General features: G+C 38.8%; 1 protein-coding gene across 7 annotated transcripts in view; it reads left to right on the top strand.

Annotated features, from left to right (window-relative positions):
- Positions 1 to 18,455, top strand: part of Specc1 (sperm antigen with calponin homology and coiled-coil domains 1) — a 265,322-nt gene extending 246,867 nt beyond the window's left edge. For 6 of the 7 annotated variants that reach the window (XM_047545173.1, XM_047545171.1, XM_047545175.1 and 3 more), the window contains 2 exons: positions 6,029 to 6,088; positions 14,931 to 18,455. In XM_047545173.1, the coding sequence (XP_047401129.1) occupies positions 6,029 to 6,088; positions 14,931 to 15,020 (150 nt within the window). In that variant the 3' untranslated portion in view covers positions 15,021 to 18,455. Of the gene's footprint in view, positions 1 to 6,006; positions 6,089 to 14,930 lie in introns of all 7 variants that reach the window. The other variant, XM_047545172.1, reaches the window with a different exon arrangement.
- The last annotated feature ends 410 nt before the right edge of the window (positions 18,456 to 18,865 follow it).

Here is an 18,865-nt window from a genome sequence, read left to right on the forward strand (position 1 = left end):
AGATCTATCCTACTGTCTTCAGGGAACACTCACAGATGAAAGACCACAGGTCTGTGTTGTGGTTTAGGAGTCAGCTCCAGAGACCTGATATATTTTAATATCTATTTGGCTTCACAGCCTCTCCATCAACTTGAGTTTGATTTGTGTCCTACCACCCAGGTCTTCGTTTGTTAGTTACTATCTGTCCACCACTCCCTGAAGGAACATCTAGCTTCCTATTTTCTAAACACCCCCATCCTGGCTGCCCTCTGAATAGTGACAGTGACTGCAGCAGCCACATTTTGTGACTACTCGAGGTGTGACAAACATGCCCTGTTGGTGAGAGAAGCCAGATTCATAACATTTATGGAAAAGCATTTTCAGAGTATGTGAACTTAAGCAAACCAGTAACAGCATAAAGCTGTGCACATATGTGAAACCCAATGTGGAGGGAATCTTACCAGAGGAGAGAGGGTATACACAGAGGTTTTCCCAAAATGGGTATTACAGGGCTAGGACCTTCCAGGAAACTGAAGGTCCTCCTTCAAGTCCACCCCCGCCACCATCAAATCAGAAAGATTTTAGAAATGTTGCTCAGAATAACAGACTATTAGAAAGAATAGAAAAGAGGAAAGGAGCTACTCTCAAGGAGAAGAGTGGATCCTTTCAGGAGAGTGACAGCATTTCTCTACTGCACTCGTTTTATTGGGGATCCCAGGAAAGTTTCCAGTTTCACTCAGGTCTGCCTCTTGACTTTTGACTGACAGCAGAATGACTTCAGACTTTCAAGTCCCCCACCCCATGACAAGTGTAGGTTACTTTGGCCCATGCTGACCAGTTCTAATCAGAACCTCCTCTTACATATTTTATGGTTGGGGAAATTAACTTTATCTCCCTAAGTTCTGGGGTCTGGTCTGTATAAGGATCACAAAAATCCCCTCTTCTGAGTAACTTGTGTTCTTATCAGCATTATTTTGGGCCTGCATATCTCCTGCAGATAACAGGCAGCTTGCTGAGGAATGTAACATATCCTGTGGACTTAAGCAAGGCAGGGCTGCAGGTAAATCGCCTTTTAAAAGTGAAAGCAGCTGGGGATATAACTCAGTTGGTAGAGTGCTTGCTTGTCAAGCACAAGGCCCTGGGTTCTAATCCCCAACACTGGGGGAAAAAAAAAAAAAAAAAAAAAAGGTGAAAGCATGTGGGGGCCAGCACAGTGGACCCAGTGTATAGATTATTCCCTCAGCCTCATGTTCCCATCACTCATGTCTCTCTGTCCCCGATCAGGGGCATATTTGAAGTAGGCTTCTGTGGAAACAAGTTGACTTGAATGAAACACATCCTTTAACTATCATTAGGATGACTCAACATCATCCAGCCCCTAGCCTGCAGCCTTGTTCTATAAGCCTCAGTGTTGGGATTTTGTTCTTTTAGTGGGTCTTTCAGTGTACACAGACATCAAAAAGAGCACCAAGAAAGGCCTATAATATCTGAGAAAGTCTATTAAAATTGTAATCTATAGATCATATATATAGGGACTGGAGGTGTAGCTCAGTAGTAGTGTGTGTGCTTAGCCCTAGGTTCCATCCCCAGAAACAAAATAAAAAAGTAAATGAGTAAATAATTTTAAAAAATGAAATTGTAGGGCTGGGATTGTGGCTCAGTGGTAGAGCACTTGCCTCGCACGTGTGGGGCACCGGTTTGATTCTCAGCACCACATAAAATTAAAAAATAAAATAAAGGTATTGTGTCCATCTACAACTAAAAAAAAGTTTAAAAAAAAGAATGAAATTGTATGATATAGCTGTTGATTAGCCCAGAAGTTTCTGAAACCATGAGCTGCTCCCATGTGAATGAAAGTGATTAAAACAAGTAAGCTTGACATCAGTTTTAAATAGGGAATTTCTGATAAAGCTAACAAAGATGTCTTCTGTGACATTAAAAGGATATGCAGTCACAGGGCAAGAGTTATAGTCAGGTGATTGAGTGGAGTATGCATATTTTAATATCTGAAATGAAATATGAACATGAGAGGAGAATTTCTGGAATTGGCATCATTTCTCCCTTCAGTTTCAGAAGCACTCCAACAGCTCAACGTCCCCTAGCCAGGCTGGTGACAGTTATTATGGGTTGAGTATTTAGACTGTCTTATATCTGGAAGGTCTCAGGCCTACCTACACCCTCTTTCCCAGGACAGACATTGAAGGTCAGCCTCACCCTGTCCCCACCTTGTTGGCAGAGGCCAAACTGAAGCTTGCAGACAAATGAGTTCCCACCCCCAGCTCCTTAAAGGACTTACCCTCTTATGCTTCTGTCAGAGTCTGCTGCACCGTGCCTATGACAATGTTCCAGGGAAAGAGCATTAGGATAGTGATGCCTGGTCACTCAGGTCCTGCTGCTGCCAAAATAAATAAGTCTTTTTTTTTTTCTTGCGGTACTGGGGATCGAACTCAGGGCCTTGTGCTTTCGAGGCAAGCACTCTACCAGCTGAGCTATCGCCCCAGCCCTAAAAATAAGTCATTTTTGTGAATCAAAAAATATTCCTCTCTGTAATGTTCCATGTTGTATTTCAGAGCATTTTGAGACAGTTTTCCAGTATGGACTATTCCATGTTCAATATCTGCCAAGAAAACACAATTGGCTTCATGCAAATCACTCTAGAGGGACTTGAGAATTCCCTGTAAAATCTTTGGTTAGAAATGCCTTCACCTAGCTAGGTGCAGTAGCACACACCTGTAATCCCAGTGGCTCAGGAGACTGAGGCAGGAGGATCAAGAGTTCAAAGCCAGCCTCAGCAATTTAGCAAGGTCCTAAGTAACTCAGTGAGACCCTGTCTCTAAATAAAATATTTAAAAAGGGCTGGGGATGTGGCTCAGTGGTTGAGTGACCCTCAGTTCAATCCCCAGTGCCAAAAAAAAAAAAATGGAAACGCCTTCACCTTAGACCTTACTAGTAATCCAAGAATACAAATAAAAAAATGAAATATCTTATTAAGCCTGACACATTTGGCAGAGCCTTTTGGAAGTCCTAATTTGTCCAGGTAAGGGTTCCAAAAATGGGCACTATTGCTAGAACAGGAAATTGATATAACATTTTAGATCAATTTGACAGTACATCTTTTTTTTTTTTTGCGGTGCTGGGGATCAAACCCAGGGCCCTGTGCTTGCAAGGCAAGCACTTTACCAACTGAGCTATCTCCCCAGCTCGACAGTACATCTTAAAAGCCATAAAAATGTTTGTATCTTGACTTCCAGGAATGATGGTTGCCTAAAAACAGAATTACAGAGCCCCTTACTATCCCAACCAAAAGAACTTTACAGTAAGGACAAAGACCTCATTAGTACCAACATAGGAGAGTGCTTCCACAGGTTTGGGCTGCATTGAAGGTGGGAACCAATGCACAGTGCCCCACTCAGCAGAAGAACAGTGTTATGGAAGCGAGTATGAGATTTCCTGTCTAACCGATAAATTCCTGTTAATTTCAAGGAAAAGGGTTGGCATCTTGGGCAAGATCACAGTTTCTCAAAGCCACCAGCTAGAAGAATCGTATATAGCCACATCTTTCTGGGTCTTCTCTCTCACTGGGTTTCTTGATCAGAGTTGGTTTTAGCCTCTCGGCAAACCCTTTAGTCTCAGGCAAAGTAAAACTATGGGGGAATGGAATAGGATATAAAATTATGTATAAAATCTTTTTTTTTTTCAAGTACTAGGGATGGAAGTCAGGGGTGCTTTACCACTAAGCTATATCCCCATCCCTTTTTATTTTATTTTAAGTTGGGGTCTTATTATGTTGCCCAGGCTGGCCTTTAACTCCTAGACTCGAGCCATCTTTCTACTTTAGCCTCCCATGTACATGGGACTACAGGTGTGTTCTACCAAATGTGGCTATGTATAATATCTAAGTATATGAATTTCTACCAAAGAACATAAAACAACCATAGTCACACATGCCTGTAATCCCGGCCACATGGAAGGCTGAGGTAGAAGGATTACAAGTTTGAGGCCAACCTCAGCAACTTAATGAGACCATGTCTCTAAAATAAAAAGAGCTGAAGATATAGCTTAGTGGTAGAGTGCCTGCCTACCACTCTACCACTCTTTAAGTGTAAACTCTTTAAGTTCAATCCCAAGCACTGCGAAAAAAGAAAATTAAAAAAGAAAACATGACTAGGTCGTGAAACATTTTTCTCTCAATAATATTTAATATACCAATTTTAAACTTTAATAAATCCTAATGGCTTTGAAATGAATTATGGAGGTTTAGAAGCATGACCAAATGATTCTTAAGTTCATCTCTCCAAAGAAACATCAGAGAATATCCAGAGTTTTAGGAAGACACTAAAAGCTAGAACTGAGTGATTATGGAGCAGCACTATTAATTTTTTAGGAAAATTTATTTTCAATGTAGAATTTTCTGTCCAAACTGTTAACCAAGTATGATAGTAAAAAAGACATTTTCACATGTGTTTGCATCCAGAAAATGTTTTTCCCCCACATTCTTTCTTTAGAAGAAAACCTAAGAATGTACTCTAGTAAGACTAGGGTGTAATCCAAAAATTGATATGAGGTTCTGGAGGGCTCTGGGCTAAAGGATTTTTTGAATGATATGTTTAAGAGCTTGAGTGTATGTAAAAGGAGAAAATGAGAAGCTATGTAGAGAAGTCCCCGTCTAAGAGGCAGCACCTCCTTGTTAGACTGGAAAGTCTAGGCCACAAGGAGAATATTGTAAACTTTAAGCTTTTGTCAAAATGAGTAAGAAACCAGATGATAAAGAGACACAAAATTCTTCTCCTACTAAGAAAAGTCCAAGATAAGCAGAAACTGTAGGAAAAAAACAAACTTTTGAAGAAAGGTCAAATCCAAATCTGGAGCAGGCTAAAATTGTGGTATGATTTGAGCAGTGGGTAGAGTAATGAAAAGGAAAATCCTTTTGAAGCAAATTTGTTGTTGTTGTTGTTGTTGTTGTTGTTGTTGTTATTGTTCTGGGGATTGAATCCAAAGGCATTTTACCACTGATTTACATAACAAGTCCTTTTTTTTATAATTTTTTATCTTGAAACAGGGTCTCCCTAAGTTGCTGAGGGTCTTGCTAAGTTACCAGGGCTGTCCTTGAACTTGAGATCCTCCTGCCTGAGCCTTCTGAGTTTCTGGGATTACAGGCATGTGCCACCACACCCAACTTGAAACAATGTCTTGAGTGGCAGAGGATCATAACTTTGGAACTATGGAGAAGGACGTGTAATCATAGCTCACTTTAATGTTTGTTGTTTTCAGCTTTCAGAATCATGCTAAAGAGCACAGAAGACTTAGATGTGCTGTTAGAAAAGGAAGCAGATATTCTAAGTTTTAACAAGTTAAATGTAAGACTAGACAAGGTGGAGGGAAGACAGGGAGACTACTCTTTGTCATATAAAGTGGAGTCAGAGAGCTCTGCCCATGATCAATGGAACAAGAAATTTAAGGATATTATTAAAAATTACAAGCATAACTAATAACAGTAAAGGAATTAAAATTATCTGTGTGCCTAAAATGAAGAGAGAGATGCATAGTACCTAAGACTTTCTTTTGTCTTGTAAGGAAGTCAGTACATAAAACCACCATTTTAGAATATGTAAGCCTATTACAGAGATATCAAGTTATCATCAGAAGAAATAAAGAAATTAAAAAATGGTCTTCCAATGGCCAGGATGTAGAGAGGGAACAGTTTTTCTTTTGATTATATTTTACTATGTGTAAATGTAACTGATAATTTTCTTTGATATAGCAGCATGATTAAACAACTTTGTTATATAACAGAATGTGTCATAAATCTTGACAAAACTTAAAATTTCCTAAGTAACAAAAATTTATCTTTGATAGGTGTCAATAATGTTATTTTCAATGCAATTACAACATGTTAATCTTTAAACTGAGACCTTTATTTGTATATTTAACTTACTATTATTTGTCTCATCGTAAATAATCTACAGGGGAGTGTCAACTGATGTTCTTTTCTAGCAAAAGCTACTTTTTTTTAATTGATTATTTCAGTCTCTCTGTCTTTTTAACCTAGAAAAGGAATCTCTTATTGGCATTTGAAGCAGCTGAAAGTGTAGGAATCAAACCCAGCCTGGTAAGTATCCTATTTGGTATAATTTTTATACTTTATTCTACCCCTATGAGAAAGAACTTTATGCCATCTACTAGACGCTTTCGTATAGAACACTGAAATCTGTTTGCAGAAGATCTGTTACTCATGATCCCTGAGTCATCCAATTGGTCTGATCACATATGATTTAGAGTTTTTTCATTAAGTTTTCACTGTGGATAAATTTCAATTCTGGGAATACAGTGGGCTAAATTATCATTAAAACACTCTTGTTCAAATCACTTAGAAATCCAAATGAAATATCATTTTTTAAAATGTTAATACATAGCTGAGCTCTCAGAAAAGAATAGAAAATAATCAGATGCCAGAAATTAAAACAAAAATAAATAAATAAATAAACAGAGCCATAAGGTATGACCTGAGACCACAGGGGGCAGAGATGGGATTAGTGATATAGGGCTTATAATAAGTAGATACCTAATAGGCCCTCCTGGCTATAGACTTTATTTAATGCCCTCACAGTAACAAGAGACAAGTACCTACCATAAACAAATCACTGGTACTGAGATCCCTGTATAAAACCAAGGCTCACAGCATACTCCTCTTCTTAATGAAAGCAGAAATTTTAAAAGCTACACCTGCATCATTCAGAAAGGTGATGAGGAAGCTTATCTCCACCTTGGATATTTTTTGGGAGGCAGAAATCTCTTGTAAGCAAAAAAAGGGCCAGATTACGTTTGGAGTCCAATTTTGTATCTGTGCTTCATGAAGCCCTTGACTTCTACTCTTTGATGCAGGAAGCTCATGGTAATACAATGGCTGCTAGAAATAGGCTCACAAATCAGAATTCCACATCATCCATATCACTCAAGTAAGTTACCAGCTATGTCAGCAGTTGTACAATAAGCAAGAGGATTATCTACCAGAATTGGATATAATAATGAGAGACTTTACATCGACTACATTTAAATATATTAAAGAGACAAAAAAAGAAATAGAAACAGTAAGGAAGGACCTTGATACTATTAAAAAGAGTTTTGGAAAAATAATCAGGAAAAGCTTCTACAAATGAAAATTTGGAATTAAAAATGATGACACGAATTGCCAAACTGATTAGATTCAGCAAACAAACTATTAAACTGGAAAATAAATATAAAGAGATTACTAAGAATAGAAAACATTTAAAAATGGAAAACATAATAGGGGCTTTATATCAGTATGCATTCAGCTTCAAGAAATGGAAAACCCAACTAACAGTTGCTTGAAATCATAAAGAATTTTTTTTATTTTAATGAGAAGTTCAAAAGTAGTTAGTTCACTGCTCAGTGTTTTAATCAAAGATGGAGAATGTCTCTTCTCCACACTCTACAATATATCTGTTGGCCTTTTTTTTTTTTTTTTTTTTTTTTTTTTTTTTTTGTGGTGCTGGGGATCGAACCCAGGGCTTTGTGTTTGGGAGGCAAGCACTCTACCAGCTGAGCTATATCCCCAGCCCTATCTGTTGGCTTTTTGTTCCCATATTTCTCTCTGGTTTAATGTGACTGCCAAACTCCAAACGTTATTCCCACCTGCAGGGAAGGGAGAAGAGGGAAGAGACAGAGTAAATCCTTCATACCTTTCTCCTTTGATAAGGAAAGCAAAGGCTTCCTAGGGTCCCTCCAGTTCACTGGCAGTACTGTTACACAACCACCCTGACTACAAGGGCTTTTGAAAAAGTCAGCATGTAACATTTTTCCAGCCTCTTTATAGGGAAGCCTACAAGGGAAATAGAGGTTGGGAATGACTGTTAGATTAACTAACTAGTACTATGTGTCACAGAGCGTAAGAGACATGGAAGATAAAATCAGTCTATTTCCATGTCCTATGTCCAGTGGAAATTCCTGAAGAAGAGGATAAAAATAATGGAATAGAGACAATATTTGAACATTAGGTACCTGAAAATTTTCCAGAATGATGAAGACAAGAGACCATGATTCTTAAAGAGTCTCAACCAGGATGAATAAAATAAAATATTGTAATGAAACTATAGTAAATACAAAGACAAGACTGATCATCTATAAAGAAAAAAAAAAAATCCAGCTAACAAGTAATGAAAGACAACCCACTAGAAAATTATCAAAATGTAGAATATGGAACTCACAAAAGAGGATCATGAATTGCCTTATTTAAGATGTTCAGTCTCATTAGTTATCAGGAAAATCTAAGCTGTCATAACAGTGAAATACAATTTCATAACACTTGGCAGACAGGAGGAATCCAAGAAATGAAAAAGTGCAAGTACAGCTATCATAGAAATCTTAGTAATATGAATAATGTTATACCAGTACAAATTGGAAACAGAGAAATTTCCAGATAAATACCAAAATATTTCTAAAAATGTTAAATCCAAATATTTCTCCAAAACATATTCAAAAATAGAACTTTAACCATTAAAGAAATTGAATTCATACTTTAAAATATAGTCATGGACACACAAATAAAAGAGTCCCAGTGAGCCCAAATTCCTTTAAACCTTTAAGAAAACAAATGTCCATATCATGTACATTTAAGTCCAGAGAAATCGAAAGGGAGGGGCCCTACACATCTGACCATAATGAAGTGAGAGGGATCTCATTTATACTGTATTTGGAAACAGTGGAACAACCAACAAGTACGAATTAACAAGTGCAAACACTTTAAAAGGACCAGAAATAATGAGAACTTGTTAGGAAATTATATTATACAGAGAATATTTTTTTCTAGTATTGTAGTTAATATTTGCTTCTTTTTAAATTTGCCATTTTTTCATAATTTTCACCTATGCACTGTAGAAGTTAGTGAGCTGGGACATAAATAATTTTGTTGACCTAGTTGTCAGAGCCAGCAATTTCATTTGCATAGACAGTAGTCAGCTGCTGCTGACATGATAACTAATCCTGAAAGCATTCAGTAATGTTTGTAAGCAATTTAACCAGTTTATACAGGAAAAAGAAATTTCTTATATTCTTAATTTGATTTTAAATATCTTATTGGTGCTAGGGATTTAACTCAGGGCCTTCAGCATGCTGGACACATCTACCACTGAGCTACATTCACAGCCTCTGCTTTCCAGTATCTTGATTTGGACTAAAAAGCCATGTATTGTGTTATACTCAGCATCATTACCACAGTCCCAGAGCAGAAGCCCAACTCTGGAATCCCAACAGATTAGATTTAGGCACTTATCCCCGCTCAAAAAAAAAAAAAAAAAAAAAAAATCAAACAGGTAAAGAAGTCAGTGGGGAAACAAAAAGAGAACTTCCATTTCAGTGTGGCCACACTGGGAATACAGATCTTAGGGCTGGCTTTGGGGAATCAATAGCTACCTAGAGGTTGTATAGCTGTGGGAGAACAAAGGTAATCCCAGTTAGGTTGCAGTCTGGTTGATCATGATCTTGGGCCTTGTCATCCAGAATCTTATTGGTCTCAAGGAAAGTGCCATTGACTATTTAGGGAACAGTCTCCATTTAGTTCTCAGAATGTTTATCAGCCCCTGTGATCTTGGAATTTAAAATAAACTGAGGGAAAGAGCAACTCAGAAAAGGACAGATCAGAGAGAAGCAAAGTGAAGTCAGGTTAATGAGTAGATGCTCCTTCAACACTTTTAAAACTACACCCAATCAGAAGTGATGATGATAATTAATCCCATCTTTGATGAAGTTCTATTGTTAGATTAGGCAGGAAAATTTTTCATATATACTCATATATTTAAATACAGCCGAGTTTCTGGGTATAGCAGATCAGCAAGGATGAGCTCTTTAAGAAGTAGAGTTCTAGAGTGTCCCCCAGATTTTAGACAGCATTCCTCCCCACCCACTATGTAATGAGTTTTATCTTGCCACATCACATAGGTGAGCAACTCCTTACAGAAAGCACTGGGTAAGAGAGGATATGTGGCATCATTGTCATTACCACAGAAATGACTGTAACATGTGTCCTCAGGGTGGCTTGGTGAGGGGACACTGTTTCATTGTTCATTTAGTCCATGAGGACTGTTGCTCACCAAGTGAACCAGAGCAGCCCAAGGACAGTCACACAGATCATGTTCTTCAGGACCCCAGTGCAGTAATGTCGTCCCAACTCAGGATTTAAAGTATACCTTAGGCATGACTGAGCCTACTCTGGTGTAAACTTTATGTGTGCTTCAATAGTTACTTTGAGCTTAATGAGGCGCACACACACACACAATTTTTCTCATATTTACTATGTACCACACACCATTCTGGGATTTTTCCATGTATTGACCCCCAAACCCTCACAAAAGTCCTGTGAGGTCAATACACTGTGCAGGTGGGATAGGAGCACATGCAGTTAATAAAAGATCACACAGCTAATGAGTAGGCAAGAATCAGAGCCAGGCAGGTGGACTCTAGAGCCAGTGCTCATCACCACTAGGTAACCCTGCTTCTGTGACAGCCCTATCTATCTTTTGGGCACTTTTTAAAGCACAATTTATTCATCGTTCAATATCCCCATGCCCTATTATATGATGATTCATCTGATTATATGGCATATATCCATTCCCCCACCCCCACAAGACTATAATCTCCCAAGAGCAAGAAGCCTTCTTTTTTTTCCAATTGCCTTTTCAAACATTTAGTATAATCATTTAAACCAATAAATGATATCAGTTATGTTTTACTGTGGTAAAATGCACATAAGCTTTACCATTTTAGCCATTTTTAAACCTCTTAAAAATTCACATTTTTTGGGCTGGGGTCGTGGATCCGTGGCAGAGTGCTTGCCTAGCACATATGAGGTACTGGGTTCGATCCTTAGCACCACATAAAAATAAACAAATAAAGGCATGCTGTCCCATCTATAACTACAAAAAAATTTTAAAAAAATTTTTTTAATTCACATTTTTAAGTACATTCCGTATATTCAGTATATTCACATTGTTGTGCAACCATCACATCCCCTCCATCTCTTTTCATCTCATAAAACTGAAACCCTGTGCCTGTTAAACTTTAACTCCCCATTCTTCCACCCCAGCCCGGTAAACACCATTCTATTTTCTGTTTCTACGAATTTACCTTTTTCAGGTGCCTTATATAAGTGGTATTTGTCATGCAATGCCATTTGTCATACAGTATTTGTCCTTCCAGCTGGTTTACTTCAAATAGTATGATGTCCTCAGAGTTCATCCATGTTTAGCATATGTTCAAATTTCCTTCCTTTTAAAGGCTGAATATATAATCCATACCTTTGTTCATCCATTCATCCCTTGGACACCAGGGTTGTTTCCAGGTTTCACTATTGTGAATAGTACTTCCATGGACATGGGTGTAATAATACCTTCTCTTTGTTATTAACTAAGTTAAAAAGTTCTTAGAACAATTCCAGGTTATAGATTGTAATTAACAACTATATGCTATTAAATGAATGAAATAGGAAACTTTAGTACATTTCTAATGTTAATTATAAGTTCATCAACACCAAAGTATTGAGGAAAATCATATTCATTATTTTTCAAATCAAGTTCACTTTCATTCTGACTGGAACCTTTTCCTCTTATTTGTTTTGAATTCAGCATTCCATGAGTTAGATTTTTATCCCATGGGAAACCATCCCATAGCATCCACCTCATTGAAGAATCATTTCTTTTTATCAGGACTGATGTATCAATTGTAAAGGGTACTTAATCTCTGTATCTTAAAATCAGAATCAGCTTTATATGAACAGTAGAAGTTTTCTTCTTGCCAGATTAATGTTGCAAAAGATTCTGAAAGACAAATGGCAGCCTGTCAAAGCAGATTGTGAAAAGGAAGGGGCCTGTTCTTGATCTGGTTGGTAATTATACATAATATTTGCTTTGTAATAACCCATTAAATTCTAAATTAATATTTCATATTAATCACAGTGAAAAATATTACTTAAAAGGTTATAAATAATTATAAATATCTAGAGGGATTCTGCAGTCATTTTGCGTCACATGTTTCTTTAAATTTTTGTATCATTAGTTGAAAAAAAAAGTCCAGTTAAAACTTCCTAGACCTTGTATCATGGGATCTGGCCTTTGTAAGACAGATGACTTCAAACCCTAACATTGGATCATGTTCAGAAAAAGACCTTAGGCCCATCAGATGGCCAAATGAGTATAACTGTATATTTCCTGGCAAAACAAAAAATATATATGACACTTTTATAATTATTCACTTGAAACTTTATTTTTGTCTAGATACACAGAGATGCAGGAATTTCACTAAATTCACCTTTTATCTTGAGTGGATAGACCTTTAGCAAAAATTCCTCTGAGAGGCCTGCATTAGCATTAAGTTGAAAGATGTGAGATCCTCTTCTAGGTTGAATGCTACCTGGAGACCCTCTCCATTATCTATTCAAAAAATTGCCTAAGGTATCCATCCCACTGTCAAGCACTACCCCACCCTGTTCAGCTTTGGCACCCACTGGCTGCTTTCCTGTGTGTTTGCTATTTCTTGTGTGGAAAATTACTGGGCAAATTAATATCTTTAGTACTGAGAATTGAACACAAGGGCACTCTACCACTCAGTGACATCCCCAGCCTTTTATTTTAAAGCTTTTTGAGATTAGGCTGCTAAATTGCCCAGGCTAACTTTGAACTTGCAATCTTTTGATCACTAGAATTACAGTCTCACACCACCACATCCAACTGATTTTTTATTGTAGTGGTTTTAGTTTTAAAATGTGAGTTCAAAAGAGTTTTTGTTTTTTGTTTTTTGGTTTTTTTTACTTCTGTATCCTCACCAACTTTTGGTACTGCCATGTTTTTAGATTTTAGCCATTCTTATAGGTATAGAAAAGTTCCTTGCCAAGAATATAATGCCTATAATCCCAGCTGCTTGGGAAACTGAGGCAAGAGGACTGCAAGTTCAAGGCCATTCTCAGCAATTTAGTGATCTTATCTTAAAAGAAAAAATAAAAAGGACTGGGGATATAGCCAATGTAGAGCACCCCTGGGTTCAGTCCCCAGTAAGGGATAGGGGAGTATCTTATTGTTTTAAATGACATTTCTCTACTGTTATGTTGAGCTTTTTTCCACATGCTGTTTACCAGCCACATATCTTCTTTGGTCTAGTGTCTATTCAAATATTTTGCCCATTTCCAAGTCAGATTGTTTTCTTATTGTTGGACTTAATTTTTTTAATATTCTAGGTAAAAGTCCTTTGTCATATATGATTTTCAGCTACTTTTTCCCAGTCTACAACTTTTAATTCTCTTAACAGTATCTTTCTCAGAGCAGTTTTTAATTTTTATAAAGTCCAGTTTATCAATTTTTTTTTTTTTTTTTTTTTTTTTTGTGGTACTGGGGATTGAACTCAGGGCCTTGTGCTTGCGAGGCCAACACTCTACCAACTGAGCTATCTCCCCAGCACATTTTTTTCTTTCTTGATCATGTTTTTGGTTTTGTTTTTTTCTGTCACTGAGGATTGAACTCAGGGACACTCTTACCCCTGAGTTACATCTCCAGCCCCTTTTTATTTTCTGAGACAAAGGCTCACTAAGTTGCCAAGGCTGGCCTCAAACTGTGAGTCTCCTGCCTCAGCCTCTGGAATAGCTGGGATTTTACAGTTATGCTCCACCATGCCCAACTGGAAAGAGACTTTTTGATCCTTGTAATCTGGGGATTTTGTTCTTTCTTTTAAAATTGTTCTAGGCATATCTGTGTACATTGTTCCAGTTGTTCCTTTTCGACCCCTTCCCAATGAATGATGATACAAATGATAATTTTTAGCATAACCAGGAAGCAAAGTGGGTAAAATATATTTAGATGTTGTTGAGTCAGAAGATAAATGACTCTTTAACAGCCTCAGCTAGTTGTGTCACCACCCAGGAACAGATGTGCTCAGTTCAGCCTTATTTTTTCCATTGCATCTTTGCTTCTGGCTTTCCATCAAGGTTCTTTCCTATTGTTCTCCTGTGACCACAAAAGAATACAAATTCAAACCCAGAGTTAATTATTAAACAAGTCCAGTGACACAAATTTTCAAAATGCTTGACTGAGTGTTCTGCAGGATGCCCAGCCCTCTTACCTCTCACTTTATACCCTCTGTATTAGCTTGCTCATTGAAAAATTAGCAAAAATAAATAAATGAAATTTTTAAAATGAGGAATAAGTTAGCAAAAGTAAATACATAAATGCAAGAAATTTACTAAATTGATGCAATAAACAACAACCCACACATGAAATGGTAATACTTAATGCTAGCAAAACAAATGGTTTAAATTGACTCAACTCTATTCTTAGGAATTTCTCTTAAGTAACTAATTCAACAGAAGGAAACTCTCCTGCCCAGAGATGCTTATTGTAAAGTTGGGAACAGTGAAGAAGTGAACGTAAACTATACCTCTTGTCAACTGTGGACAGCAGTCCTCTTAGACAGGGTGCATCCACCACAGTGGGAGCCAGCAAAACAAGTTTGGGGAATGGCATACGGAAAAGTCCAGTGAAGAAGCAGAGAGTACATGGTAGCATGTCCACTGCAATGGATGCCTAGGAAGTTAGAGACTAATTTACTTATATTTGCCTGTAATTAAGGAAAGTAGAAACCATTTTCTGATAGCAAAATTATGGCTGAGATTATGTGTTTGAAAAACTTTCTTAATGCTGTCATTTTAAAAACAAAAGCAATGAGAGGTCATGCCTTGCTTTTTTTAAAAGGGAATAAATAAGAGCCTGAATAAATAGGATGAAAAGTTTTTTTTTAACTTGGCACGTTTAGCACCGTCCATTTGCCTACATCTTTTGTGTGTGTAGGTGGAGAGTTTTTAGGCAGTAAAAGCCATGAGCTAGATATGAGTCCCTCAGTGGGAAGGGGTCTGTGATGTTCCCCTTGTGACTTGTCCCCTTTCATTTTCCCTGCAGGAGCTCAGTGAGATGCTGTACACTGACCGGCCTGACTGGCAGAGTGTGATGCAGTATGTGGCCCAGATCTATAAGTACTTTGAGACGTAAACCCCAGGGCCCAAAAGCAGCAGCTGCCACCCCACCTGGAAGCTCCTGGTTCCCACCAATCTTGCTCTGACTACCACCCAGCCTCCTGGATTTCTAAGAAAGGCTCAAACCAAGTGGACCAACACTCAAAGAAGAAACAGAGCTGGATTCTACAGTGTCCCTATTGCAAATGCAAATGCGTTTGGAATATAAGTTGGGGAATCTTTGCTCTTCCATGGGAAGTTTCTAAAGAGGATGGCCTTCCTTTTTCCAAACCAAGATCCCACAGGCACATTTCTGTGAGAAAGAACCCAGAATATCACCAGTCCCATTTGGTGACTTGATGCATAATCTGCACAGAGATTTATGATGTACAACACCTTCAAACCAGTCTTTTTTTTTTTAACTTAAAAACCCTAGCTTTTGCCTTTATAGAAACTGCCCTTCTCAACCTCCCCACCAAACACCACCACCCCAAAGAAACATAAGAAACTTTTGCTTCAAAGCAACTTTGGAAACACATTGGCCCTGTAGAACTCAACTATTTGAGTCTTTGATATGCAAAGGAGCCTGCAGTGCCTTGCTGAAGGTCCCCCTGAGGTGTCTCACAGCAGGAAGTGTGTGCAGTGGATGGTTTACAGACTGAAAGGGAAACCACAGTCATTGTCCACAGCACCTTCTATCCCACTTATTCATGCTCCTATTCATACCCACACATTTGTCACATGCAAAGAACTTGACAGGGTCACTTGCGTGTATGAAATGTTATGTGTGTGAAATGTTGTGTCTGTTGTGGTCTTTACATTTTTGCACAGTTAGACAGGCTGAGGATGTATATTTCTCTGGACTCTGGACAAACAGCAAATCTAAACAATATTCCAACTCCAGGGGGACTTAGTCTTTGGGACTTCACTAGGTCTTTTGCATGACAAAAAGAAGCCCTTGTGGGTGGCAGTGATGGCTCCATGTATAACTGAACAGACAGAAATGCAGTTTCCCCTAATATCCTATTGGTTACCCTAAGTAAAGGCAGGGACCTCCCACGGTGCTCAGTCCAGGTCTGGTGGCTCTTTGGTATTCTACTTGGGCAAATAAATGTGCATTCTATAGCAAAGGAGGGTACCATTCACACAGGCAGTCAAGGTAAATGTGTAAATGTCCATTACTTGCTGTTTTAAGTGCCAAATAGCTCTGTTAGTACCCCTCTGACAAAGGGTGTCTTTACATTAACTCCCCCAAAATTACAATTACTGCCATCATAATTTAAAGTGAATCCTGATTGCTGATCTGAGCCACTCATTCAGGGATAGGTTGCAGAGACTGCAAGTTCATTCCCTGTCCTGGTAGTGGTATGGGCTCTTCCCCCTCCTCCAGGGTAGCCTTTTCTAGAACTGACAGTTGGGCCCTGCTGGGCGGGGCCGTCCCTGAGTCTCAAACTGTGTCGGGCTGCAGCTTCTGCCTCCCAGTCTTGTCTGTGGTTCTCAGCTGTGGCTCTGTAACCAAATCCCTTGAGGAGCTTCTAGAAACCACAGGCCCAACCTACCTGGATCTGTGAGTCAGAATATCTGGAATGGGAGCAGAGATATAGCTAATGTACATTCAGAATCCTCTGGGACTCTGATGCACAGCCACAGAGGGGAGCATACACCTCATTTGGTGACCCTGTAGCAGTGCAGCTCTGAGATCCCAAGCATTTGTTTGGGAATCAGCGTTAATTATATAACTAGCCCCTTGTTTTCAAAAGGAAGCTTGAGATTCAGCTGTAACAGTTTTAACTTGCTCCTTCAGCTGAATGTATCCAAATGAAAGTCATTATTTGTGCTACTTCCTGTACCTGTATTAACATTGCAGCTGACATAACTGGTGCATCTTCATTATTTCCAAGCTTCTGCTTTGCCCACCATCAGTGAAGAGATATACTATCCCAAGTTGTTGGGCTGAGCTGTGGGTGGTTGTGTCTAAGCTGGGATTACCCCAGGGTTTTGTGTGGGACAAACAGTTGAGGTCTTGGGTCAGGTGGTTAGCCCGATTGTCACTGTTTGCAGTGATGATGTGTAAAGGATTTCAAAGGAGCTCTGGGCCAAGCAGAGCTATGTGTAGTGATGCCGGATGCTTTGCGGTTTCCCTCCTTCCAGGTGGGGAGTGTACCAGCACCTCTCCAGTAGGAGCCCACGTTGCCCATGACTGGCCACACTCAACCCTTCTTATCAGTAAAGTAGAGGGGAAAATGTCCTATGAAAGAACAGCCACATGCAGTTTGTTCTTATAACTCAAAGAGGTTCCCTTACTGCTAGAGAGGGATTGGGAGAGTTCAGAGCACAAAACTGAATATGAAAAATTGGTAAACTCAGAAAATAAAGTAGCATCTTATGTTTTCTTTAGTTCTCAGCAAACTGTACTATTTCCAGTTGTCTGTCTTGATGATTTTAGAGGCCCTAATAGCCATGTTTCTTCCATCTCCTTCTCAGCTGTTACTTAGCTTAAAATTATTTGATGGTTCTACAGAAAAAAATTTACTGTATAATTTTTATGTAAAAGCTGCAAAATACAAGACTCTGAGAAGCCGTTTAAGATATAAAGAGATGTCTGCAGTTCTCTGCACTGAGTTGCTTCCTGGTTGCTTCTTAGCTGAGTGGTGGTAGGGCCTCTGTTCACCAGGACAGCATTGTGAGGAACCTCTCCTCCTAGGCCCTTCACACCTCAAAAACAATGTCAGTCTTCTGTTTTTGTCTTTCATTCTGTTGTTGATATGCAGCTTTTGTAGAAATCATCCAAAGTAGATGCCATGGGTAGAAGACAAAAATGTCCTGCTGGGCATGGTGGCAATCCCCAATAGTCCCAGCTACTTTGGGAGGCTGACGCAAGAGAATAACTTGAGTCCTGAAGTTTGAAGCTAACCTGGATAATATAACAACATAGCAAGACACCATCTCAGAAAAAGAAAAAAAAAGTGATTAGCCATCTCAGAGAACAGCTATCTGCTGTGTTCTCTTCCCTACCACCAACAAATGTCAGTTCTCAATCTCTGCCTTCCCTCTTTCCCCCAGGAGGGATCGAGATGGAGAACTCGCTTTCTTAGAGACAAGCCCACCTGCCAAACCCAGAAGTTAGTTCTTACCATTCTACATCTTGAGGGCCATTTTGAGATGCAGTAAAACATATAACCTCGCAGCCTTTCTTAAAAAGTATTTTTAATACTTTTTGCCCATATTCACTGGCCATTTCAGTCCTCTGACCCAGGTTGGAGTTTTGCTGAACCCATAACATCCTGAGTAGCTCACTAATTTTAACTCCATTAGTTGAGTACGTTTGATACATCTGTGGCCTCATTTCTATAAAGAGCACATTAGATTGTACCAAGCACTGTCAGAACATGACATGCTAACATAGATGTATTAACATGAAAGTGTAAGATATGTGACTATAATATTTCTAATAAATATATTTTGTTCTGTCTGATTATTTTTCCCCAGTGACATTTATCATTCTTTCAAAACTGCCAAGCTTACATTGAGTCTGCTTTCAAACCAGCATCCTGTGTATATGCTCTTCATTGTATCTCAGTCCCAACTGCCGTTTCCAGGTATTCTAAGAACTTAACAAGGGACTGGCCCAGAGGGCTCCTCTACTTCCTCCCATCCATAGTTGTCTTGCTGCAACACAGGCTCTTGTGCAGATCACCCTTCAGGCCCTCACTGGATGCTGCCAGGCTATGCAGATGTGCACATGATGTGCTTAGCATTAAACATGTGACCAAATGCCAACCAAGGCCCTGGAAACTATATACAAGGGGTGCTAAACAGGAGGGAGTTGTACCAAGATAGAATAAACAAAGTGAATTTTAATTTTAAATGACACAGGATGCC

This window comes from Sciurus carolinensis, chromosome 3 (assembly GCF_902686445.1).
Source record: "Sciurus carolinensis chromosome 3, mSciCar1.2, whole genome shotgun sequence".
Taxonomy (NCBI): domain Eukaryota; kingdom Metazoa; phylum Chordata; class Mammalia; order Rodentia; family Sciuridae; genus Sciurus; species Sciurus carolinensis.